At 45.2% G+C, this 27373-nt stretch overlaps 1 protein-coding gene across 1 annotated transcript in view; it reads left to right on the forward strand.

Moving 5' to 3' along the window:
• The first annotated feature begins 5055 nt into the window (after positions 1 to 5055).
• Positions 5056 to 27373, forward strand: part of EXT1 (exostosin glycosyltransferase 1) — a 317437-nt gene continuing 295119 nt past the window's right edge. Inside the window, exon 1 of the mRNA XM_048508599.1 lies at positions 5056 to 7122. Coding sequence (XP_048364556.1) covers positions 6161 to 7122 — 962 coding nt within the window. The 5' untranslated portion in view covers positions 5056 to 6160. The remainder of the gene's footprint in view (positions 7123 to 27373) is intronic.

Consider the following 27373-nt stretch of genomic DNA (forward strand, 5'->3'; position numbering starts at 1 on the left):
CATTTTCAGACTGGAAAATTCCTGGAGATTTGGGATTGGAGCTCAGAAGGTGAGGTTTAGGGAAGGGGGGGACCTTAGCAATAGAGTCCAGTCTCCAAAGCAGCCATAAAACCCCAGGAACAGATCTCTATCACCTGGAAATTGGTTGCAATTCTGGAAGGTCCCATTTGGACCTTTGCACAGCACTCAACTGCCCGGTTTGCATGGGATGCTGTGCAACAATCTCTCTCCTCAGTATTGCTACTGCTTCCCTTAACCCCAGCCTTCTCAGTGATAACCTTGTCACTGTTCCAGATGCAATAACAGGTATGTCGGCCATCTTGGATTGCTTGTGAGCTACCCTGAGCTTGCCAGAGAGAAATATTTTTAAATGAAAGAAACTGAGGGGGGAAAAAACAAATAAAGCCTTCAAATAGAGGCATGATACTTTCCCAACCGTGTGTCTCCAGGCCAGCAAAAAAAACAAACATTAATTATCTGCATGCCAAGTGATTATTGTCAAGATAGCACATTAAAACAAAACGGAGGGAGGCAATTTTGGAGTGGTACAGTATGAGGAATGTTCTCCCGCTTTTCACAGAAATAGCAGCTAATACATACATTACAAGGGAAATAAAGTGTTCCTCCCCCTCAAAAACAGCTTGTTTTTTTTCAGGTATTGTTTTAGACAGAAATGCCTAGAATGCTGCTTGACAATAACTACTACTTAATTTGAGCTCAAGGTCGCAGGATCTTTAGCCAAGAACCCTGCCCTCTGGCACCAATTCATGCCGGTAATAAACATTATTTCCTTTCACCTCAGGATCTCATTTGTTCTCTTATCGCTCACTGTCATTTACTGTGCGAGTACAGGTCAACAGGGCCACATTTCTACATCAAAACTTCTCATTGTGGTTGATTTTAGTTCAGCAGAGGGCTCGGCATTAAGACATGCTAAGCGTTGATTTTCCTGACCGAGTGAAAGGAGGCCTTTGGCCGGACCTCTCTGCTTGGCAGTTTGTTTGTAATACGACAACTCTGGCGAATGTTTTAGCATCAGGAGGAAATCTAATACAAGCCAGGGAATCTAATACACACGTCCGTGACCCAGTTCTGTATTTCAGATTCAAATACAAGCTCCAGTGCTCATCCCTGTTTTCAAACACTCAGCGTGATGCCTGGTGGGGCATCCCTTGAAGTCTATGCTCTAGCCTACGCAAGAAGCAGAATAAGAAAGCAAAGTGGACTATTTCAAAGATATTGGGTTGGATCCAACTAGCTTATCTGCTGGTGAAAAGGGGAACAGAGGTGCCTCTTTGATATTGTTGCCAGTGATCTGGAGAGAAATATATCACATCCCTTTGACACGTGCAAATAAGAAGGAAGATCTTTTCAAGGGACAGGTAAGTGGCATCCTATTAAGTCCCTATTAAAGGGAAAGGAGTCCCCTCTCAACTGTTGGTACCCCTACTATTTGATCACCAAAAAAACCATGCTGTAGAATCATGGGACCAGCATTGACAAAAGGCCTGTGAGAATTGGGCAAGACTGAATGAAAAGCTGGGTGGATACATACATCCCTATTTTTTCCTCAAGGTACCCGGTGTTGTTATAAATTAAAAATCTTGCACAGCACATAAACTTCCTAGTGTGTGTGTGTACATATAATTAATATATTATTTACAGGGAATGTTTGCATGGAGGAACATTAAACTGGTGACCCTCTCAGCCTACATTCTGAGGTGCTGCAGCCCGTTCCACTATTCTATTTTTAAAAAGCACTTCTTTTTATATGTCTTGCGCCTACTGTCAAGTCAGTTATATTGGGCAAGTCCCATTTACTTGATGGGATGACCCATCAAACTCACTGGGACTTCCTTCTGAATAAAAAACTGCTTCCTTTGCAGCATTTTTTATCTGAGACGGTTTTTATTAATATTTGCATTCTGTGTGCAAGGGTCCCTTTTGTTCAAAATGAGAGTTGACAAGGACAAGTCTAGAGCAATCGGTTTGGGGGAGCAAAGACACTGTTTGTCGTAATGTGCATGGGAATTGGTGTTGCTGAACAGCAGAAGAATAGCCAGGGTTTAAAACATCACCTGTGTTTTGTTCTTATATCAAAAAAGCCTCTCTCTAATCCTTATTTTTTTTACCACATGAGATATAAGCTAGTTCACAGGGGCAGTACTAGAAGAGTATTTTTTCTCTACTCATTTTCCTCAATCACAGTTTGCTTCTGTTGAGAACAGCAACTGTTGTCCCAATTTGTTAAGCTTGATTTTCTTCCCTGAAAAGAGCTGTCTTTATCAATCAATGATTGCTTGGATTTTTAAGATACATATGTGTGTGTGTGTGTCTCACAGTGCTAGGGTGGTGTAGTGGTTAAGAGCAGGTGCACTCTTATCTGGAGAACCTGGTTTGAGTCCCTGCTCTGCCACTTGAGCTGTGGAGGCTTATCTGGTGAACCAGATTAGCTTGTGCACTCCAACACATGCCAGCTGGGTGACCTTGGGCTAGTCACAGTTCTTCCGGAGCTCTCTCAACCCCACTCACCTTGTTGTGGGGGAGCAGGAAGGGCAAGGAGATTGTCAGCCCCTTTGAGTTTCCTATAGGAGAGAAAGGGGGGATACAAATCCAAACTCTTCTTCTTCTTCCAGACTGTTGTGTTCGTGAATTCGACCTCACTCTTGAGTTTGGATCTTCACTGTAGCTAATTTCTCCTTCCCATCTCAGACCAAAGGAGGTTGGTTCAAGCCCAAATCTATAAGGAAAAAGCACTTTTGGTGATCCTTTCCTGCACATGGATGGGCTTATTTGACCCTATTCTTAGCCAGGGGGTTGTCTGAACTGGAGCAAGAAGATTTGGTGATGGGTGGGAATGAGGAACAAGAGTCTTGCCTCTTTAACCAGCTGCAGGCTTTCTCAAAATTCATTCCATTTTATGGAGCCTTGCTGGAAAGCTGAGGAACAAAATGAAATCCGGCAAAATATTGGGTGGGCGGGGGGTGGGCAAGGTAGTATTTGTTATCCCAGGAGCGATTCCTCTTCAGTTACCAGGAATGGATCTGAAAGAACTATCGATCTCAGTCTCTCTCTCACACACACACTTGACAAAAGTTCCTTGCAACAAAAAGTTTTGACCGTGTAACAAAAATCTGTAAAACCCAAGTTTGAATGCCTGGCTGCCATGGAAGCTTCCTGTGTGGCTCTGGGCGCTTTCCACATTCTGAGTCTAATCTACCGCACAAGGTTGTTGTGAGGATAAAATGGGGGTGAATGCTGTAAGCTGTTTTTTTGGGGGGGGGGCAGACGGACGATGTGCCTCCTCCCCTGGAAAATGTAATCTCTGCTCTCCCAGGTGGTGATGATATATTCCTTCCAGTAGAGAGCACTGCCACAAGCCCGTGCTTTGCAAGAGAGGAAACAGCAATTCGTTCTTGCCTCACCAGTTTTCCAGCAAGAAAGTTAGCATCATTTCCCCTTTTATCTCTTTGCAGTCCCTGCAAACCCTTTTGGCGTTCAGATGCACACTTGGTTTCAACGGGTCTGGGCTCGCTTCTTTAAAGAGGAGTTGACTCACAACTTCTCTTTTCCAGTAAACTGTTCTGGACAGGAGAGTTATGGGGGAACCTGAGGCGGGTGGGGGTGGGGTGGGGTGGGGGGACCAGACACTGCTTGTGATCCATTCTCTCTGCTTGTGGTTTGCATTCAATTCAGTGGTGGCTCCCAATTGCACACACGGGCAGACATTCCTTTCCCCCAGTGCCTGTGCATGGTTACTCAGCCGTTACTCAGCTTCCATCGGATCTCGCCCCTCCGCTTAAAACGGCAGAGTTGGGTTTTCCAAATGCTGTGCACGCCTACTTGGGAAGAAAGCCCGGTTGGACGGGACAGGAGCTAGAGAGGCAGGGAAACCCTCCTGTCTATGCGTGCTTCTTCGAAGCTCAGTATGGGGTGGTCGACCCCCCAGCCCCCCTGGCAGCCCCTCCCGTGTCCCGTGGGAGTCGCTCCCGAGGAAGAGACCTGAAGTTCGGTTATGGGACCAGGCTACAGAAGAGCTACCTCTTCCTTCCCTCCATAGGGCGACTTGGGGAGGGTCGCCCACCCCCGTTGCATTGGTAGGGCGCCCCAGCTGCACCGCCCTTCCTCCGACGGGATCTCGCGGACAAACCGGGCAGCCTTTTCCTCCTCCCGGACACTCCCGCCGTCACCGTCCCTCACCACTAGGCTTCGTGGCCTGATGGGCCGCGGCTCAAACTTGCCGGACTCAGAGGGTGCAGGAAGGGGCGAGGGGGACCCCCAAGCTTGGCGGCAGATTCCAAGGGGGGCACACGCCTGCGCCCCACCCTAGCCCAACTCTTCAGTTCGACACCGAGAGACATTTTAACTCCACCCCCGGTAAAAAAAGAAATCCCTGCACATATCGATTGAACTCATTTTAGGGAAAAGTCGTAGCCCAGCTTTACAGAGGCCGGGCTTCTTTACTAGCTCTAGCAAACGTGCAGGGGAGGGGGGACTTTAAAAAAATGCAGCCCCCACCTGCTATCTGAAGTCCAGTCCGAGCTGTTACCAGGCCTGAGCCTGCGGTCAGAGGGGGCTATGTGGTTTCGCTTTTATTGTACAATGACATGAAGATTCATTCACACATGCAAATGTACAGGATGTTGGCTATTCTATCTTTACGTCTCGCGAAGCAGATGGGTGTCTCCTTTTCCTTTTTGCGCTGCATGCATATAATATCCAATACAATTTTTCTATAAGCGCGCATTTCTCTCTGTTTCTGCATTGCCCTACGCATGCATCAGCCGGTGTGCAAATAACTATATATAGCGCCACGGAATATAGACACGCGCGCTGTTCCCCCACCCCTATTTGCACGTGTGAATGAACCTCGTTACGTGGGCACGGGACATCCCCCTGTCGCCCTCCCCCCCTCCCAATTAGCACCCTCAACCCACGCACCTTAAAGGGCTTCTACCGCAAAGCCGTCTCCCCGGCCCGGGGGGTTATGAATGGGTGCAGCGGAAGCCCCGCCCCGTCCGGACGTGACGCCCATCCAATCGGCGAGCGGGCTGCGTGGATGGATGAGGTCAGCGCCGCGGCGTCGGGGAATGGAATGTGCGAGCGGAACGTTCGGGACCGGGTAACGTTCGGCGATCGAACGCGGCCGCCGGCAACGTTCGGAGAGGGGGCCGGGCCGCCTCCGCGGGGCTTCCGCGGGCGGGAATGAATGGCTGAGCGGGGCGGGGGCTGAACCGAGGAGGAGGCGGCGGCGGCGGCCAAGGAGGAAGCAGCAGCAGCAGGAGGAGGATCCCTGGCTGGATCCATCCCGGGGGCCAAGCAGCGAGATCGCCCAAGAAGAAGCCGGAGCCCCCCCTCCCCCCCGAGCCTGGAGACTGCAAGGCAGGCAGAGAAATGCAGGGATTTGTAAGGTTACTGCGCTCGGGCTGGAAGGTGTAACCCCGGCGGTGCTGTCGGCGTGAACCGGAGCCGGCTGGTGCTGTTCGCTTTCCCGTTTGCTTCTGGAGCCGGCCGATCGGGGGGGGTCTTTCCCTTCCATACGCCCCTCTCTCTTTCTCTCTGGATGTCTGCGAGTTGAAGTTGCGACCGCTGCACCTTTTTTGAGAAGCCTCGTGTGTCTCTGTGTGTGTGTGTGTCTGTGTGTGTGCATGAGAGAGGGAGGAAGGGAGAGGGCGGGACGAATCTCTCCCAGGCTTGCCACAGCAGATTTGAGGGCGGCGGGGATTGCATTTTGTGGAGCTGGGGGCTTTGTGTGTGGCTGTGCACGCGGGTGCGGGCAAGGACCTTCCCGTGCAAAAACCGCTTCGGGGGTGAGATTCTCCGCCTGCCCTCTTTCTCTCTCTCTCTCTTTCTGTCTGCCCCTTTCTCTCTCTCTCTCTCTCTCTCTCTCTCTCTCTCCCCCTATCCCTCCGCTCTCCACCCCCCCTCCCGGTCCATTGTGCGAGCCAAAGATGAAAGACAGGAGGGGAGAAAGTTAAAGAAATCGCCCACATGCGCTGCATCAGTCCAAGGCTTTGGGAAAGGAATAAAGAGAAGGTGGGAGAAGAGAGTTTGAAGTCTTTGCAGGCAGGAAGATGGCGGACTCAAGCTGAAAGTGTCGATTGGCAAACTTGGGCGATCTTTGTGTTTATTTACAATCCTCTTGACCCAGATAGGACACATGCAGGCCAAAAAACGCTATTTCATCCTGCTCTCCGCTGGCACCTTTGTCGTCTTTCTCTTTTACTTCGGAGGCTTGCAGTTCAAAGCGTCCAGAAACCAAAGCAGGCGAGAGATCCACAGTAGCAGGAATGGGTTGCAACACACCAGCCCCGAGCACTACTGGCCCCGATTCCCGGACGCTTTGCGCCCCTTCGTTCCTTGGGATCAGCTGGAGAACGAGGACTACAACGTGCACACTTCCCCGCGCCAGAAGCGAGACGCCAACGCCAGCATCTACAAAGGCAAGAAGTGCCGGATGGAGTCCTGCTTCGATTTTGCCCTCTGCAAGAAGAACGGCTTCAAGGTCTACGTCTACCCGCAGCAGAAAGGGGAGAAGATCGCCGAAAGTTACCAAAACATCCTTGCGGCCATTGAAGGCTCTCGGTTTTATACTTCCGATCCCAGCCAGGCGTGTCTGTTTGTCCTCAGCTTGGATACCCTAGACAGGGACCAGCTCTCCCCGCAGTACGTCCACAACCTGAGGTCCAAAGTACTGAGTCTCCACTTGTGGAACAATGGTAGGAATCATTTAGTTTTTAATTTATATTCCGGCACCTGGCCCGATTACACCGAAGACGTGGGGTTCGACATCGGCCAGGCCATGTTAGCCAAAGCTAGCATCAGTACTGAAAACTTCCGGCCCAAGTTTGACATTTCTATTCCGCTGTTTTCTAAGGATCACCCGAGGACAGGAGGGGAGAAGGGTTTCTTGAAGTTTAACACCATTCCTCCTCTCAGGAAGTATATGTTGGTATTCAAGGGGAAAAGGTACCTGACTGGGATAGGGTCCGACACCAGGAATGCCTTATATCATGTCCATAACGGAGAGGATGTTCTTCTCTTGACCACTTGCAAGCATGGTAAAGATTGGCAAAAGCACAAAGATTCACGGTGCGACAGAGACAACGCCGAGTATGAAAAGTAAGTGAACCTTCCTTCTCTCCTGTACAGGTATCTCAGGTAATGGCTTTTATGTGGTCCACGCAACCCTGTGTCTCTCATCTCTCTCTTTCCAAGTGAATCGGCTGAATTGCAGGTGTGATGGGCCCAGTGTTTTTTTAATTTCTGCTGCCACATTTTCCAGTGAAGCATAAATGCAGGTGTGTAGGAGGAAAATCAGTCAGTGGGGATTTGAGAGCAGGACGTGGTCTGTCAGAAATTTGCTCCAGGTGAGGATTCGCCGTAAACCTCAGGCCAGGACTGATAATAAGTTTCGAGACTTCACCTTTACACCTGAATCCTAAAGCTAGTAAGAAACCTGTTTGCGTTTGGGCATAAGTCCCCCCGAACCTAGTTGTATTTAGTTCTACTGGTGTGTGTATCGGATCAGAATCCTGTTGATTTTTCAGGGACTTCTTTCTGAGGCAAAGAGCTGTAGCTCGCAACTTAATTTTGATGGTTTTCCTGGTTCAGAATATAGCAGAGGCTGAGAACCTGTGATACTCTTTTCTCCATGCCTAACCCATCACAGTCAGAATCTAGCCAGGTGTCTTGGAGCATCCGTGTCTCCTCTTCCCCTCCCCATATGTTCACATTTTCATTTCCGTCATGGATGAGTGCATTCCTCCTTAACCCCGCTGTATATTGCCTAGAACAAAGTTCAGTGAAATCTGATGACTCTCCAATGGGTGTGTGTGTGTAGTGATTCTGTTTAGATCACTGTTCACCTAGGTTTTCTTATCTGAGGTTACACACCCAGTAATTGGACTGAATCATTGGTTCTGTGTAACAGATTATGATTTATTTTTCCTGCATGGAACAGTTGTAAAAGCAGAGAACGTTGAGATGTGAAATCGCTTCACTTCCCATTTGGATGTCTTTTTTTTCCATGTTGACAGCTATTTTCAGCGGTACAAACATTTCCGGTGTTTTTTTCCGTCCTCCTGCCATGTCTGTGATTCACCCCCCCCCCACTTCCCCTTTATTGATATTTTTAATGTTAAAATTTTGGACAACTTGACATGTTATTCTGATAAGAAATATACGACGCAAGATGGTTCAGAGATGACTTCCTGCTGGCCCATTTAGTGATGAAGCTAATTGGCTATCTTGTGAGACTCACAGTATGCTTGATAACCTGATGAAGAATTCTGTGCCGTTTGCAAGGTTGCTAACACTACTTTGGCTTCACGGGTGGGTCCAGGAATACTTATTATCCTGAATATTGTCTTCCCATCCTTGCTTGCTTGGCTTCAGGATAGACGAAGGTAGGAATCATTTAGTTTTTAACACACGAAGGCAGCATCAGTTGACTGCTTAACTGTCCCTCTTTTCCAATATCACTTTCAGTTGTTCATGTGATTTTATTTTATTTTTTACACGTAAGTGCTGAAACAACACATTTTCAGGCCTGGCCTCTGTAGAGTTGCAGCAATAATGAGGGTGTTTGAAACTCATTAGCTAAGTTTAAATGCTGACCGCAGTTTGTGTTGGCAGAGTTGTGATTCCCTGGCAAAGAACGGCCCTCCTCCACCTGGATAAGCAGTGCCAAAGGTGGCAGGCTGATCCAAATGCTATGTGGTCACAACACGAAGGGGCTGTTGGCTCAGGAGAGCGCACCTTGAAACTGTAGACATGGTTGGAAGCTCACAAGCCTCCAATATCCCTTGGGCTGTCGTTTGGGAGCACCTGGGAGATGGATGAGTCAAACACGCAAATTCAAGATCAAACTCCATCCCTGCCTGTAAGAGCCTTCGCCGGCTGGCCAAACATCTAATTCTTCCACAGACAGCCAATTACTATGGCTGAGTCGATGCCTATAGATCATGGGAACGCCGTGTTGGTGGTTTTCAAATATCATGACTGATGCTTCTTGCATATGACTCAGGGTCTCCGTTTCCCCTTCAAAACTGTCTATGCTTACCCACAAGCAAATGTTTATCTGTTTTTGTGTATGTGAATGACGGCTTTAAAGACCAGAAACCTTTCAGAAACTCCTTTTGTTTGGAGTATGATCTAGCATTCTGAGACAGTGGTTAATCAAATGTTTCCATGGTGCTGATGCTGTTTGTAAATTCCAAAGGTGTTGGTTATAACTGTGAACTTCTTTCAGTTCTTTTTGATTTTGGGCAGTGCGCTCTGCCAGAGGTTTCACTTGCGGGCGCAGTCTTGTGCTCATCCAACAGTTTGGGGGCTTCACGGGTTCTGGTAAAGAGCAATGATAGCCCAAAGTATCAAATGCTAGTATCCCTCTGGGAATGCACAAAGGTTGTGTTTCCTCTCCTGACCACAAAAATGCAACTGTGTCTGGGGCAAAGCAGAATCTTGTCTGACACTACTGATTGAAGGTTTGCTGATCTGTGTCGGTGCCGGGAAATGAGATGGAAAAGACGAGCGAAATTATTTTTGTATGCTGCTGTAAACAGATAGGACCAACTTTTCCCCCACCTGAAAGTATGTATTTCGACCCCTAAAATCCACATTGAGGTATAGCAATTCGGCCACCTACCGTGCAACGTGCCTGGTTTCTTCCTCCCCTTTCATGTCATGGTCATGCCTGACTCTTCTCTTGGTTTATAAAATCAGACAAGGTCACGTCCATGGGGAAACGTGACTGATAGAATTCTGACAGTGTCTCTTTATGAGCACGTTTTAACTATTGTGATACGTGCTGTAGCCGAAGGAGATTGTTAACTTCATGTAGCAGATGTGGAAGGAGAGTTGATATTTTATTATTTTTTCGAAAAATAATATATGGCTATTCCAGAGCAACTTTAAAATCCCAAGGCTTACGTTTGGTGTAATCCTGAAGGAAGTTTGGAAATCAGGTAGAACGTTAGATCTTTAGCCCCGCTGATGAATCTCTGTGGATGTCTCCTCTACATGTTACTTTCATGTGCAGAGAAATGCCTCATCTCCAGTTTCTGCGGTTGGGTTGCCAGTTGTCCTGGAGGGGAAAAAATGTCCTATCCCTTGAACAGAGACGTATTGTGTGGAAATGGGCAGCTGCAATTTTTAATGGCTTGGGGGTAAATAATGTCACCTGGTAAATAATTTTCCACGATTTCCCTGTGCCAGTTGTCATTCTTGTGCTGGATTCAACAGCATGGGACAGCCATCTCATTTAGGACTTGCTGTGAACTTCTGTGCCGATCTAGCTTGCAAGAGAGCCAGTGTGATGTAATGGTTAGGATATTGGATTAGGGCAGTGGTGGCCATGCTGGCAGGGGCTGATGGGAATTGTAGTCCATAACATCTTGCTGTGAACATCTGGAGTGCCAAAGGTTCGCCACCACGGGATTAGGATCTAAGAGACCCAAGTTCAAATTCCTACTCTGTTACAGAAGATTTCAGGGGTGGCCTTGGGTCGGTCATATTTTCTAACATACCTTACAGGATTGTTGGGAGGAGAAAAGGGAGAGGAGAACGATGGAAGCCTCTTTGGGTCTCCTGGGGAGAAAGACGAGATATAAACGAATTCAATAAAATAGACAAGGTGGACCTTGGTATAAACGTGAAAATCATCTCTGGTTTTCTTGTAACGTATGTTTTGCAAATTAGATTAAGGATTTTTGTTTCAAAGAGGTTCGTTGTTCACGGTTCAGGGTTGAGTTGGTTTGCTTGCGTACGGTTGGGCAAATCCAGCATCCTACAGGCTCCCAATTTTCTCTGACATTCGATCTTTAACTTGCTGAAGAATTTATGTTACCTTGTTTTCTGTGATGGACAGAACTGCAGATACTCAGCAAATGGCCTATTGATCTTGGCAGAGGCAAACAGCAAACGTCTCCCTGAGTGGAGGATCTTTTGGAAAGCAGCATCAACTACATAATCAGTGTGTTTATGTTTTTTAAGAGGCTGTAAAGCTATCCACACTTACCTGGGATCCAGTCCCAGTGAAGTCTGTGGGAAGTTCTATGGCACTGATGGAGAACCTATGGCACGGGTGCCAGAGGTGGCACTCAGAGCCCTCCCTGTGGGCATGCGCAAACAGGGTTCATCAGGTGGGGGGGAAATTGCCCACACACACATCTAGGCTGGCCTGGGCCGCTGGGCTCGATTATTAGCATTAAACCTAAGACCTAGTTTTGGGGAAGCAGTGTAGGTAACCCTGTTAAGCGCTGTTAAACCCCACTGATTTTCATGCAAAGAACTAAAGCGTGATCCTTTACCTGGGAGTAAGCTTGGTTCCTGGCAATGGGGCTTGCTTCTGAGTAAACTCTCCTAGGGTCATGATTCACCCGTTCGAAGAGTTGCATGGTTGCTTCAAAGCAAAGCCAACAACTACCACCAAGCTTACTCCCGAGTAATGCACGCCTTGGAGCCAACTGTTTTTTCTAAACTGAAACCTCAGCATTCAGGTTAAATTACCGGGTTGGCACTTTGCGATAAATAAGTGGGTTTTGGTTTGCAATTTGGGCACTCGGTCTCGAAAAGGTTCGCCATCACTGTTCTATGGAATAAACCTGGGTAGCGTAAAACCAGACTGTAACAATGTTTTCCTGTTTTACGTCTTACAGTTATGGTACAAGGAAGAATTAAGATGGACACATGTATTCTCTGAAACAAAATACCAGTAGAAGCAGACATTAACAGCTCCCCAAAGCTACCTAGAGATAACTGTGGCGTATCCCACGTTTTACCTTGTCTGATTCTTGATAGGTACCCTCTGCCTTCCGTTTTACGCCAGTGAGCTTTTGACACGTTTAGCCCGGTTTTCCCAGGTTTTATTAAGAAATCCATCTGCAGGTACAAACTAATTAATTTTTTTATCAAAGTTATGCATCTCAGCAGGTGTAGTCAACACTGACTGAAACGAGTTGCGAGCGTTACCGTGAATCAGATACTTGCAAACAGGGTTTAAGGAGCGTTTGTTGTTGTGATGTGTGAACATTTATGCATATGCGGTCTGATATAGATGATAGCCATTTGTTTGTGGTAAGAATTTCTCTTTTGGGCTTACTTTTAGAACCATTTATTGTGAACTGTTTGAATGCCTCCACAGTATGCCTTGGAATGTGTTGCTATTTATGTTTTTTGGGGGGAGGGGGTGGTGTTTGTGTAAAGGGAAATGGTTGCACAAGCAGATGTGAAGGAAGGCAACTGATTTGTTTAACAGATATTGTGATGACTGTTGAAAAGGTGAACTGGCAAATGAATCTTAATATGTAAACAAATCTGAATGTGTAAGTAATTCACATTTCATGATTTGGAATACACAAAATACACTAATGCTGCCATGTTCCTGTCAAGAAGCAAAGTGAAAACATGATTTTTTTTTCATAAAAGTAGAGAGAATTCCTTGTTCCCATCCAAAAACGGGGACCTCACCCTTGGCAAGTATATCCGGATAATGGAAATTCCATGGTGCTTGTAAAGACATGAAATGATTGCCCATAGCTGTTTTCCAAACATAGATAAATGTTTTGGCTGAACATTTTCTGAAAGTATTGTAAAACCAAAAGATAGCTGTGGATAAGTAGTTTAGGGTGGGCTTCTGAGAACTGGATGTTACTGTGAAGCCAGATGCAATGTTTTATAGCAGTGGAGAGGATTTGGAAGTGTTCTTGCTGCACATAAATCAAACTTGCTTTCCCTCTCTAGAGCTGAACTCTTTTGGAGAAACACCCCCTCCCATCTCTGTATATATATTGCATAATCCAGAGATGGCTGGTACAGATTGGCCAGCGTCGTGATGTCACGAACCCTTCTCATATTCCTGGAGCAGTTTTATACCTGTGTTAAATGAAGAAGAAGAAGAGTTTGGATTTATATCCTCCGCTTTCTCTCCTGTAAGGAGACTCAAAGGGGCTTACAATCTCCTTTCCCTCCCCCCCCCCCAGCAAACACCCTATAAGGTAGGTGGGGCTGAGAGAGCTCCAAAGAACTGTGACTAGCCCAAGGTCATCCAGCTGGCATATGTTGGAGTGCACAAGCTAATCTGGTTCACCAGATAAGCCTCCACAGCTCAAGTGACAGAGTGGGGAATTAAACCAGGTTCTCCAGATAAGAGTGCACCTGCTCTTAACCACTACACCATGCTGGCTCTCAGCATGAAGTGTGGACTTCATAGGATAAGGCTATGGTCAATTTATTATTCACTCCAGAACCTTTGAGATGGAGTGGGTTATGTGTCTGAAGAGCAGATGCACAGTGTCCCCGCCACCCCTTCCGCCATTTTGGAAAGGGTGTCGTTTTCCTCCATTTTGGAAGGGAAGAGTTTGGTGCAGTGGTTAGAGTGCCACGGTAGGTTCTGGGAGACCAAGATTCAGATCCTTCACTCGGCTGTGAAGTTTTCTGGGTAATCTGGGGCCAATCATTGTTTCTTGGTCTAACCTGTAGTGGTGAAGATAAATTGGAGGGAGGGAAGACTTACACTGTCTTGAGCTCTTTGGAGGAAAGGCAGAGATTGAAAATATATTTAATAAATAAAATAATAAAAGGGGAAATTGATGCTTGCACGTCGTAACTTTATACTGTATCAGATTTCCTATATTAACAGAGTGGTATGGAAAAAAATGACTGTGCCACCTAGGTGGATTTCCATCAGTGATAGTACCCTATCTTCATGGGAGAATTTGCCGTTGACGGTGATTGAAATAACACCCTTGATTTCTCTCAAAGCTAGTGTGGTCGAAGGGTTGCGATTGTGAAGAAAAAAATATCCAGGAACTGGTTGTAGGTGAGACAGAACATGTATAGAACATGTATATGCTGCCACAGGAGGTGGTGATGGCCACTAACCTGGATAGCTTTAAAAGGGGCTTGGACAGATTTATGGAGGAGAAGTCGATCTATGGCTACCAATCTTGATCTGCCTTGATCTCAGATTGCAAATGCCTTAGCAGACCAGGTGCTCAGGAGCAGCAGCAGCAGCAGCAGAAGGCCCTTGCTTTCACCTCCTGCATGTGAGCTCCCAAAGGCACCTGGTGGGCCACTGCGAGTAGCAGAGTGCTGGACTAGATGGACTCTGGTCTGATCCAACAGGCTAGTTTTATGTTCTTATAGAAGGATGGGGTCTTGAAAGAAGAGGAGGGTTTTGGATTTATACCTTCCCTTTCTGTCCTGAGGGGACTCAAAGGGGCTTACAAGCTCCTTTCCCTTCCTCTCCTCACAACAGACATCTTGTGGGGTTGGTTGAGCTTAGAGAGTTCTGAGAGAACTGTGACTAGCCCAAGATCACCCAGCAGGCTTCATGTGTAAAAACGGGGAAACAAATTCAGTTAACCAGATAAGAGCCGCTCATGCTCTTAACAACTGCGCCATGCTGGCTTGGAGGATAGAGGGCGGGGGGGTGGGGCGGGGAAGCTAGACTGCATTATGTGGGGTTCTGGGTCACAGTGCAGATTTTTGGCGTTAATGCCCATGTGATGCTACCAGGTCTGTCTATTTTGATGTAAAATATCATTTTAAGAAAAAAATATTGCAACTGTCTCGTTAGTGTGATGTAGAGGAGTTTGTTGGCTTGATGGGATCTGATTTCGTGAAGTTACCTGTATTTGTCATCTGTTTACACTCTCTCTGCAAGGAATACTCATGGAATTTTCTGTGGATGTAAATACCTATTTCCATAGTGAGAGGCAAATTAATTGCTACATGCTTCTGTTACTTAATGGCCTCTTTTCTGAATTGTTAAACAGTTTATTGTATTTTTAATCCATAGGATATAACTGTTTCCATGGGTGGTAATGCAATATGTATCAGTTGTATCAGCCACTTGATTACTTCAAAGCAAAAGAATTAATGAACACAAGTTATGTATTGTATTGCTGCGTTAGATCATATTTAAGGATGAGCCATGTATTGGAGAAGGTAGGGAGAAACGCTGTATTTTAGAGTTTGTTTTTAAAGCAGCCATCCGTTTAGGTGTATATGTTAGAAAGCTGGTGATACAAAAATAGAAATTCTGTTACCTTGTATGCTTTTGAGTTTCACACGACTGTTTCCGATGAAGGACTCTGTGAACCATCAAAAGCTTGCACAGTCTTTCATCAACCAAAAGTTAACCTGGATATTATTGAACTCTCTCTGTGTTACCTGTTTTTTTTTTTTTTGGGGGGGGGGACCACCTCAGTTGCTGTTTTTGAATGTATTAGACATTGCCCTCCATTTTTGTTGCAAACAAGTGGCTGTTTAAGATAATGTCCTGCCTTCCTTGCGATCCAAGACGGAGAAATCTAACACAAACTTGCAAAAGTAAAACTGCTTGACGGAGGAATTTAAAGAATAGGAGTTTGCTGGCCGAGCAAGAATTGACATGTTTTGCACTAAGAGAAGCAGAAAACTTCGTAGGAAGGAATTCTAGCTTACAAAGAGGCCTTGATCCAGTAAAAGACTGTACCTGGCTATGGGTAATATGATCAGATAACTCACACCCCGTAAAAATATTTGTCAGAAGGGGACTTTTTCTGCTTCTGAAGCGGTGAAGCAGGGGACACCTTTTTTTGGGGGGGGGGGACATGCAACAAACCCTTTAGTACAGGGGTAGGGAACCTGCGGCTCTCCAGATGTTCAGGAACTACAATTCCCATCAGCCTCTGTTGTCAGCATGGCCAATTGGCCATGCTGGTAGGGGCTGATGGGAATTGTAGTTCCTGAACAACTGGAGAGCCGCAGGTTCCCTACCCCTGCTTTAGTATGTCTTGTGCAGATGAAAATGGCGATACAATCACTTTCATTTAATGGCAGCAAAGGTGGATTCCGCACAGAGCAAATATAATGGGTGCAGGGTGCTGTGTAAGGGGTACTTCGCACAGGTCCCATCCCCCAAACAAGTCTGCCCCTGCTTTATTTCCCTCTATCCGGGATTTCTGAAAATCACAAACCAGCGATTCTTTTGCAAAACCCCTGGTTAAAGCTGCTCCCATACAAACGGCCCAACAGGAGATGCTTTATTTCCCTCCCTTCCACTGCACTGTCCACAGTCAGGAAGCATCCACCTGCTGTAGCTTGGCTGTTGCAGGGAGGCCACCCCCCCCCCCCCGGTGTGGAGTAGTGGTTAAGAGCCGGTGGATTTTAATCTGGAGAACCTGGTTTCATTCCCCACTCCTCCACCTGAGTGGCAGAGATTTATCGGGTGAACCAGATGTGTTTCCACATTCCTACGTTCCTGCTGGGTGACCTTGGGCTAGTCACAGTTCTCTCAAACCTCTCTCAACCCCACCTGCCTCACAAGGTGTCTGTTGTGGGGAGAGGAAGGGAAAGGAGCTTGCAAGCTACCTTGAGTCTCCTTACAGGAGAGAAAAGTGGGATATAAATCCAAACTCCAAACAATCCAAATCCAAACAGTGTTGCACCTGCAAGCTAGTAAGGTGAGAGTGATTGAGAGTGATTGGTTCAATCCACAAACTTCACAACAGAACGGGGATTTGAACCTGAGTCTTTTATTTTATATTTCTTTTATTTATTAATTAGACTTATAGGCCGCCTCATAACACAGGCTTCAAACTAGTGCATGGAACATTTTTTAGCTACCAGAGACATTGCTGTAGCCAAATAATATTTTTTGTAAGGCGTTTAATGAACTGTCTTGGGCTGAATTAGCTTGTTCACTTAGGTTCCCCCCTTCTGAGTAATTATTACGTGTAAAAGCTTCTACTGTTAATTTCCTCTTTACTTGTATATTTCATACTTTTCTGTGCAACTGAATAGCACAGAATGAGTCTTAATTGTGCAGATTGGCTTTGAAACAAAGGGACTGAGTGTTTAGAGCAATGATTTTATTTATTTATTTTGCATTCTCTTTCTTCATACCTCAACCCTGCTCTGAGGCCACATAAGTGTAACGAGTCACCATTTTGCCCTTGAATCTGCATTTGTTTTTAACATGGACTTTGCCATCTGCTATGGTCAGCTGAGGAGTCTCACTGTTCATTTGTATTCAATTAAAATCCCCTTGAGTTTCCCAAACATAGGAATGTCCGTAACTTGAGTTGGCCATCGATAGCCATCTCTTCGAAGGCTTCCTTTTCCAACTACTTGATAGGTTCTGCACCTTTTAGAATGAGTTTTCAGTTCTTCTTTAAACCCCTTATATTCACCAGACCGTTGTGGCAAAGCGAAGGTCTGTGCTATCTAGTGGAACCCTAAATGAAAGCAAGTGGATATAATAATTCCTTAATGAAATACAAGTTTTAGCTTCAGAGGGTTTTAGCCTGTTGACGGGTTTTCAGTTGGGGTGGAACTTCTCCAGTGAAACTTCTCCATGAATGTAGCAGTTGCACTGTGGATCAATTTAGGAGCAGGATGAATAGGATTACGATCTTAATTTTTGCCGTCTTCAGCTGCAATCCACTGGCATGGCAGCCGATCCCCAGTACAGTTAGTTTGGATTTATACCCCACTTTTCTCTCCTGTAAGGAGACTCAAGGTGGCTTAGAAACTCTTTTCCCTTCCTCTCCCCACAACAGACACCTTGTGAGGTTGGTGGGGCTGAGAGATTTCCAAAGAACTATGACTAACCCAAGGTCACCCAGCAGGAATATAGGAGTGCGGAAACACATACCCTGTTTCCCCAAAAATAAGACATCCTCTGAAAATAAGACGTAGTAGGGGTTTTGCTGAAGGGCTAAATATAAAGCATCCCCGAAAGTAAGACATAGCAAAGTTTTTGTTTGGAAGCATGCCCGTCGAACAGAATACCAGAGCATGGAGCTGTGGAGCGTAAAAATGAGACATCCCTTGAAAATAAGACATAGCGCATCTTGGGGAGCAAAAATTAATATAAGACACTGTCTTATTTTCGGGGAAACACGGTAGTTTTGGATCTGGCTGTAGAAGAGGATTGTGTGACTTGGTCATCAGTTGTACATGTGTGGTTGGCAGAAAAGGTTGTGCATCTGAGGCTGGGGCTACCTCACATCTTTTGAGCACCTGAAGTTGAACATTTCTTTGTCTCCTGAACATGTTAAACCCATTCTTAAAATTATGTGCCATATCAGCATCAAGAAAAACTATGGCGTTCGTAAATTAAGCAAGAAGGCAGGACTTGGGATAGTTTGCACAATAGCCGTTCAAACCTCTAAAATATATATTGCCTAGTTATAGATGTTTTTGTCGGCACACTTGATCCTGTAAAGAGATGTTTGTTTTTTTTAAAAAATCACTGCTTCTCTTTGGTTATTTTGCCCCCCCCCCTTCCATTCGCACACCCACAGATAACTGCAGAAGCATTTGATAACAGTATCTGATTTACAGATGCCGCTAGGGAGTTAGATGTTTAACTGTAGTAATGTGTGCCATCAAAATTGCACCCGCTATCTTCTGCAGGTGCCAAATCGAAAGCTGCCTCTGCAAATCAAACTCATTATTTGCAGATGAAAAGGAGAACAATTCTGGGCTTCTAGCACGGGGAGATTACACTTTGTAAAAATACTCCCCCCCCCCACCCAACACTTTGGGTTTCTTCGCGCGTAGATGAGATATACATACTTCTTCATCTTAGCTGGTTTGCTGTTTGCCATTTCTACAATGTGCAGGCGGATGAATTCTTTTAAAAAAAATAAAATAGATTTCCTAATCCATTTCCTAAAACATACTTATAACATTGATTTTTTTGTGTAGTGTCTTCAGGTTTCCTTTCAAGAAAGTGGGGTGGGGGGGAAAATGCTTCAGAACTGGGGCTGTGGTGATGGTAGAGTGTTATTATCAAAATCCTCAACATTGTTTGCACAGATTTTTTTCAGCAAAATAGCTTGGTAACGTTTGCTGTAGTAAGAAAGGTCGTTAATAAGCTTATCGCTCGTCATGAAAGATACTAGGCTCATTATGTGTTTAGGAACACCAGTTAAAATTTATCAATTGTCAAATCGTGTTGTTCTCGTCGGTAGGAATCTTTTCCATCCCCTGTAGAAATAAGCAATTTTCTCAGTGTTATGAATGCTGGACCATGTTAAAGAGAAGCAAGCTGATCAGAGGGAAAGAATTATACTTGTGGACGGTGAAGCTTAGTAGAAAAAAGACTGCAAGGTGATTTAGACGTGTTGCCATTGATGACCACTCTGTGAAACAGGTGAACTGTCATCTTGGGAAAGTGTGGAGTCACTCATACTGGATGATCTGAATCATCACTGCAGGCTTTGACCTGTGAGTTGTGTTTGGTTTATTTTATTTATTTTTTAGATTTGTAGACCGCCCCATCCCCAAGGGGCTCTGGGCAGTGCACAACAACATCAATACATATACAGTTTATAAATAAACAATTATTACATTTACTAAAATTCATTAAAACCATTAAAAACAGCGGTCAATATAATAATAACAGGCGTCCAATAACCCAATTTATTAAAAAGCCTCCCCAAAAGGAGGGAACAGCTGGACTCCTCCCTAGGAGGGTAACATAGATAGGAGGGTAACCCTCCTTGGACCATGGTGGGTTTTGCATGGAACTACCTGGGATGGTGGCTCTAGTTTGCATGGATTGACGACCTTCCTAGTACTGGTAATCTTCACAAAACTGACCTGTGACTTGGCCCTCCATGTTAAGTGTACTGTACACCTGTTAGAATCATAGAGTTGGAAGAGACCCAAGGGCCATCAAGTCCAACCTCTTGCAATGGCCACTGAACCTCTTTAAAATCCTCTAAAGAAGGAGACTCCACCACACACTGAGGTAGTGAATTCCACTTTGAACAGTCCTTACTGTCAGGAAGTTTTTCCTGATGTTCAGATGGAATCTTTTTTCTTTCACCTTGAACCCATTACTCTTGGGTTCTCTAGAGTCTCTGGAGCAGCAGAAAACAAGTTTGCTCCCTCTTTGACATGATATCCCTTCAAATATCTAAACATGGCTATCATGTCACCTCTTAACCTTCACCACACCCCCCCCATCGGAGCTCTCTCAGCCCCACCTACCTCACAGGGTGTTTGTTGTGAGGGGGGAAGGGCAAGGAGATTGTAAGCCCCTTTGAGTCTCCTGCAGGAGAGAAAGGGGGGATCCCAACTCTTCTTCTTCTTCTTGATCCAACTCACAGGTTCTGGAATGGGATGTTTTCCAGCGAGCTACAGTGTTTGCGCTTTGCAACATGGGTGTTAAGGAGCCTTCAAGTTAGCGTGCTGTGTCTACATTGCTGTAAATTGTTGGCGAGTCAACTTTGAGACCCACATTAAAAAAACTTACTATGGGACTGAATACAACATCTAATGTGCAGTACAGCAGAGTGGGCAGAGTGCCTACAATCTGAAAGAATCCCGTCTGCTGAGGAAGCTTGCTGTGTGACTCAGGGCCAATCAGCTCACTCAGTCTAGTCTGCGTCACAAAGTAGGGGTGATGATGGTTACAAAATCTTCCGGGGGTGGATCACAGTTGGGTTCCTGGGATGAAGGTGAGAAAAGTACCCTTTAAATCAGTAAACACATTGGTTACAATGGACATACTTATGGGTCACCATGATGTGGTGAATGCATGTGCAGCATGTATTTGCTTGGAAATTGGTGAAACCTGTTTCAGGATTGTTTTCTTCCGGGCCTGAGACCCAGCTATGTTAATCTGCGTAGCTTGGTTTGTCCCATGTTGACCATTGCTTCCTCCATCTTTTGGTTTCTTTCTTGTGACTCCAGCAGTGTCGTAGGAGGTTAAGAGCTCATGTATCTAATCTGGAGGAACCGGGTTTGATTCCCAGCTCTGCCGCTTGAGCTGTGGAGGCTTATTTGGGGAATTCAGATTAGCCTGTGCACTCCCACACACGCCAGCTGGGTGACCTTGGGCTAGTCACAGCTTCTCGGAGCTCTCTCAGCCCCACCTACCTCACAGGGTGCTTGTTGTGAGGGGGGAAGGGCAAGGAGATTGTAAGCCCCTTTGAGTCTCCTGCAGGAGAGAAAGGGGGGATATAAATCCAAACTCCTCCTCCTCTTCCTCCTCTTCTTCTTCCTTTTCCTCCTCCTCCTCCTCCTCCTCCTCCTCCTCCTCCTCCTCCTCCTCCTCCTCCTCCTCCTCCTCCTCCTCCTCCTCCTCCTCCTCTTCTTCTTCTTCTTCTTTAGATGACAATTGTAAATTCTTTCTAGCAGAGCTCATCGCTTTATTATGTTATACAGCCTGGCATCTTGTACACGGACAGTGTGTTATAAATTATAAGTTAACCTCCTTTAATTTTGTAGAAATCTGGGTCAGCTTTCAAAAATGTTATGAGCTTTGACACTATGAAAACTGGAACGGACAAGCAGGGCTTGTGACCATTATTTTTTTCCCTTCAAATGTATGCTCTTCAGCGCTAACACCGAGAACGATGTTCCTTTTAAAATGGAACTGGGATATGTCAAAAACCTTCAGAACTCCTGGCTGCAAATTTATTGCCCCAGACGAGGAGTGGATTTGTAATTACTTACCTATTGAGGACAGCGGCAGCTGACCTTGTATTCCGAAGCTTTCTCATTAAAAACACATTTGTTTATGCGTGTTGTTTTATTGAGTCAGTTTTCTTGGCTTTTTTTTTAAAATACAAGGTTAAGATTATAATTGCAAAAGAACAACATGTTCAGCTTGGTCGGCAGGTAATTCATAAAAGGAAACCGTTGCTGTTTGGTTTTGCGCTCAACCAGTTATGTGGACTTTAATGAAAATTCCTTGGCTCTTATCAAAAGGATACTTAAGTCTGATTGAAATGTGATGCTGGCGGTATCTGGTTATCTCAAGTCTTGTGCCCCTGGACTGCTTTGGACGTAATCCCGCTGTGAATGCAGAGTTGGCATGCCAGAGTTGGCATGCCTACGGATCTTTTACATGAGTGTTTCACAAACCATGGAGTTTCAGGTAACTGGACTGGATGTAGCGGCTCTGTTCTGCTAACTGTGTGGAGCTGAGAGAATTCTGAGAGAACTGTGACTAGCCCAAGGTCACCCACCCGACTTCATACGGAGGAGTGGGGAAATAAACCCAATTCACCAGAGTCCGCGGCTCATGTGGAGGTGTGGGGAATCAAACCCAGTTTTCCAGATAAGAGTCCACCGCTCTGAATCACCACACACACTGTCTTGGTTCTTGGTATCCGCACATGAAATTTGCCTTTCATCTTGGTGACTCTCACACAAATCATGTACCCAGCCGTTCTTGAAATAAAGGCAAGCCAGTTGTAGTGTTCTCTGGATTCACCCAGAAGTGCCCTTCTAAGACACGCGAACTGCCACATGCCAGGACTCGAACTCACAGTGAGTACTGAACCTTCGACTTCGCAGTGGCAAATTTATTCTATGTGTTGCTCTCCAGTTCTGGCCAAAGGCAGGATTGGCAGCATGAGGCAACAGTGGAGGCCGCCATAGCTCTCGACCTCTCTGAAGAGCTTCCAGGTCAGGCTGGCCCACTAGATACACTGTTGTGGGATTTTATTGCTGTATTATTCTTTGCAGTTGACTGCTTGGACCCCTTGCTGTGCTTGCCCCACTGTCTGCTTTATAAGTAGTCAGTTTTACTCCAGCTTTTTGATCTCTCCCCCCCGCAAAACAAACAAACAAACAGTGTAGTAAAAAGACCCAAAAATATTTTAACAACGAAATCGGAAAATGACCTTGCCAAGAGCATTGGATCGGTTAGTTCCATTGCAACAGTTATAGGCCTGCAAATTCTCTCTCCCAGCATTGCCCTAGAGGGGAGGGAATATTCTGCAGTTACAGTTGGGTACATTTACTTCCTACCTGCTGCTTTCAAACAGCACTCATTTTTATGCGCTCGTCACGTATAGTGTTTAATTAAAAGCAGAAGCCGCTTGCAACCGAGAGCTTCTAGAGAGATGTCCCCCCTCCTGCTCTTCATTACCGCCCCTCTTCCACTGAATAAACCAAATAGGCATCTGGTATTTGTTTTGTTCTAACACAATCCTCGTAAAATGCAGGCTAGTAAAACATAATTTTCTGTAAAGGCTGGCGTGTGTGTGTGTTTGTTTTGCCTTCTTCCCCGTACAATAAAGGGTCCTTCTTATTATGTTTTCCGCCTTCGCTCTTTTAGGATGCAAAATGCATTTTTTTTCTAATCGCCACAAAAGCCAAGGATGAGAATTTTTAAAAACAGAAATCGTTCGATACGTTGGGAAATGAATGTGAGACAGTAATACCTGCTGAGGGGTGTGTGTGTTATTAAGCAATCGGGAGCAGTATTTAGCATTTGTATCATGCCTTTTCAAATGGCTTTACACATCTTATTTTAATTATTCTTCTGATGCCCTTTTATGGGTGGAGAGCAGTTGTTATTTTCACCTACTCTGTTTGTGGTGAAGGTGAAGTTGGAACAGAAGAACTTCTCATATACAGTCAGAACCAGTGGTGGGATCCAAAAATTTTAGTAACAGGTTCCCATGGTGGTGGGATTCAAACAATTAATGGCGTAAGCATGCCAATAGGAGGATGGAAATTTGAGGGCATGGCCAGGGGCTTTCCCAGGCATTCTGGGGGCGGGGCATTAATAATTTTTCTGTTATTGTAAAAAACTCTTACTGTAAAAAAAAAGTTCCTAATTTCCAGCTGCTATCTTTCTGTCCATAATTTAAACTCATTCTAGCAAGTCCTATCGTCTACTGCCAACAGAAACAACTACTTCTCCTCTAATTGACTGCCTGTCAACTACTTAATACTTTCAAATACTTAATTTTGTTTCTAGAAATCAAAAGAAGGATACTTTCCTTAAACAAGGAACTTTACCATCTTTCTAAAACATGTTTTTAAAACAGCCCAACAGGGAGAATTATCCCGTTTTCTACCTTCGCTAACCAGCCACATAGGAAACAACAGGACTTTATGATTTTTGGACCTAACGGAAAAGCAGACCCAATTAGTAACCCCCTCTCGGCACACACAAATAATTAGATACCCATTCTCAGGAACTGGTGAGAACCTGCTGGATCCCACCTCTGGTCAGAATCACACCAGTTCTCGGGGTGGAGATCCAAATTATCATTTCACCTCAGTCCACTCCGATGTTGAGATAGGATATAACCTTTGACTGAGGTAGTCAAAATAATAAATAAATAATACAAGAACTTTGATATATAAATGCAACCCACCTCACAAACTCATTTTAAAAAGAACGTAAAAAGAACTCATTAAAAAGAACGTAAGAAGATAGTCAGTGGAGATAGTCGGTGTTATGTCTGTAAAAGAATGAATCTAGCCAAAGAACAAGCTGACCGGTCACAAAATTAAAATACATTCCAATGCTTCCTTTTCAAATTTTTATCCAATAGGTTATATATATTCCAAAATTCTATAGAATGAGGTGAGGTAGAGAGCACGCTAACCAGAAATAATTGCTTTTTACTTCAGTGGGGCTTGCCCCCAGGAAGTCTGTTTAAGATTGCATCCAAAGTCTGTTTGCAACAGGTTGTGATTTATTTATTTATCTCAAAAAACCCAAATTTAAGCAAAACAGAACATTACTGGTTTTTCTTATAATCTGGCAGTCCCAATTAAAGCCTTGAACCTTGAGGAAAGAAAAGGTATAAATACTTTAATAGATAAATGCTTTGATAGATAAATATGGCCTCTTGCATGTACCATAGCTTTGTAGAGACTGTATCTATAGCCAGTAAGAGCTGCAAAGTTTATCTGCCAGTGTGCAGTGCCTGTGCAAACCTTTTCCCGCCCTCAAATGTAATTAATTTAGAAATTTTATACACTGGTTCTCCTGAGATCTGCTTGAGGTAGCTGACAACACAAAGCCAATATAATGATACCATTTTTAAAAAGCATATAATGATAATTCATGAACCACCGTAAAAGTATACAATAAGCCTTGAAATGAAGCAACTGCAAACAGCATAAAAAGGATACTCATGCAACAGTCTTGAGGCTAGAAGCAGACCCTAAAAACAGCTTTTAAAAAGAATGTAAGAAACATCGTGCTGGATAAGACCAGTGGTCCAAATGGCCCTGCGTTGTGTCTTATACAGGGGCAAGTCAGTTCCTCTAGTGCATAGGTGTCAAACTCGTGGCCCTCCAGATGTTATGGACTACAGTTCCCATCATCACCTGCCAGCATGATGCTGGCAGGGGATGATGGGAACTCCTAATCCATAGCCTCTGAATGATCCATGGCGAGTTACACCTACTAGTCTAATGGTCCAAACAAAAAAAAGGAAGGAACAGAAGAGGTTGGGGCCACCCCCTGATGTTGCCTCCCAGCACTGGTATTTGGAGGTATACTACCTCTGCACGTGGAGGATCCTTTTAATCATCATGGCTAGTAGCCATTAAAAGACCTATCTTCAGTGGTGGGATTCAGTAGAACCGGTTGTTCAAATGGTGCTTGTAAACAACCAGTTGTTAAATTATTTGAATCCCACCACTGCCTATCTTCCATTAATCTAATACCCTTTTAAAGATGGAAGCCCTTCATTTAAAGTAGTGGTTCTCAACCTGTGGGTCGAACAACCTTTCACAGGGGTTACCTAAGACTCTCTGCATCAGTGTTCTCCATCTGTAAAATGGATAAATGTTAGGGTTGGGGGTCACCACAACATGAGGAACTGTTTTAAAGGGTCGCGGCATTAGGAAGGCTGAGAACCACTGGTTTAAAGCCAGGTAAAAAGAACTTATACAGAATATGGCCATGCAGAATGCTGCTAGAACATGGCCATACAGCCCAGAAACCACACTGCACCCCAGTGATTCCGGCCGTGAAAGCCTTCGACAACTTATACAGAAGTTATCACAGATTTGGAAGCCAGTCCCGGAAAGGGTAGAGAATTTCTTGTTTAAATGATGACTACAGAAATCTTCCCTGCCCTCCTGTGCTTTCCTCTCTCCGTTTATGTTAGATCAGACATAGACCAAACACTCTGCCTGCTGCCTGGGCTGGAAGCACATCTGTAAGAAGAGATGTTTTCCCCAAACTCGGAAATCTGTTGCCGTTTTTCACCGACCGCCTAATTTGCCTCAGCTCCACCTAGAATGATGTGCTTGAAAGGGAAATTGCCTTTCCCCTTCTCGCCCTTGTGAGAAATGTCTTGAGGACAGCTATTTTAATAGGCAGTGCCCGTTCATGTGGATGGCTCTAGTCTGTCTGTGCCTTTAAGTCAAATGATGAAGGTAGGCACCGCATCTCCTCGTGTGAACTGTTCTCAGTTTTTCCCAGGGCTGGGAGCCTTTGATATGCTCACTTAAGAGGAAAATCTCCCCCTGGCCCCATGAAGTGATAGGGGTTGGATAGCAAAACAATAAACAGGCTTTGAAAACGCCTAACCCTTTTGCAGTAACATTGCGCAGACACAGCCAGCTGTGCTGAACATATATACCTTTGAATTGGCTGCTAGATAATGGCTTGCTACATTCAAGTTTGTCCTATCACCTGAACACATTAGACCACCTTATACTGCATCTGAGCCTATGGACTACATCAGGAAGAGTCCCACACTAACGAGGTGGTTCTACTCCAGGCATATTTTAAATCATCTGCTCCCTAATCTTTTTAACTGGAGATGCTGGGAATTGAACCAGGGGACCTTCTGCATGCTCTACAACTGAGCTACAACCCATGCTGCTTTCTCTTATTCCAGTGGCTTTTGGGGATTTTCAGGGTTGGATAAATAAGTGGGTAGTACATAAATGGACAAAAGGTGAAGTTGAAAGCTAGGAGATCCATAATGTCCCCCTAAGCATATTTTACACCTTTCTAACTCAATTGAAGCCAGTGGCTTTAGAAAAGAGTAGTTGTGCTTTGGAAGACTCTCAAGGCCATTTCTGCACGGGCCAAAAAAGCAAGTAAAACAATGGTGAAAACAGTGTTATGGGCGGGGAGTTTGCACGGCCGCCGCTGCAGAAATGCCACTGCAGTGTTGCAGCAATGCTCCAGTGGCCCCACAACAGTGTATTCGAAAATCACTCAATGAACAAGTCTTTTCAACAACAGTGCTTTTCAGCCGGCGTCGTGCAAAGTGCCCGCCAGGAATTGGTGACGCAGAGCCTGACACCCACAATGACGGCCCACACTGGCCTATCCTGGCGCTAAATGCCCGTGACGTCTACCCTGGGGAAAAAAGAACGCCGTTCGCAAAGCACAGCCATGTGAAGTGCCAGGGTTCAGCCCATTCGAATGCTCCGTTGCTTCAGCGTTGCCAATAACACTGACAGCACAACACTGTAATTGGCTGTGCAGAAACATCCTCACAGTTTGGTCCAGAGTCGTGGTTTAAGGGGTATGTTATTTTCCTTCTAAGAGACTCCTTTTGGTTGTGTATTCCCGTATGGCAGGGGGTTGGACTTGATGGCCTTTGTGGTCTCTTCCAAACTGACAGAGAGGGGATTCAAACCTGAG

Source organism: Sphaerodactylus townsendi, linkage group LG09 (genome assembly GCF_021028975.2).
Source record: "Sphaerodactylus townsendi isolate TG3544 linkage group LG09, MPM_Stown_v2.3, whole genome shotgun sequence".
Taxonomy (NCBI): Eukaryota; Metazoa; Chordata; class Lepidosauria; order Squamata; family Sphaerodactylidae; genus Sphaerodactylus; species Sphaerodactylus townsendi.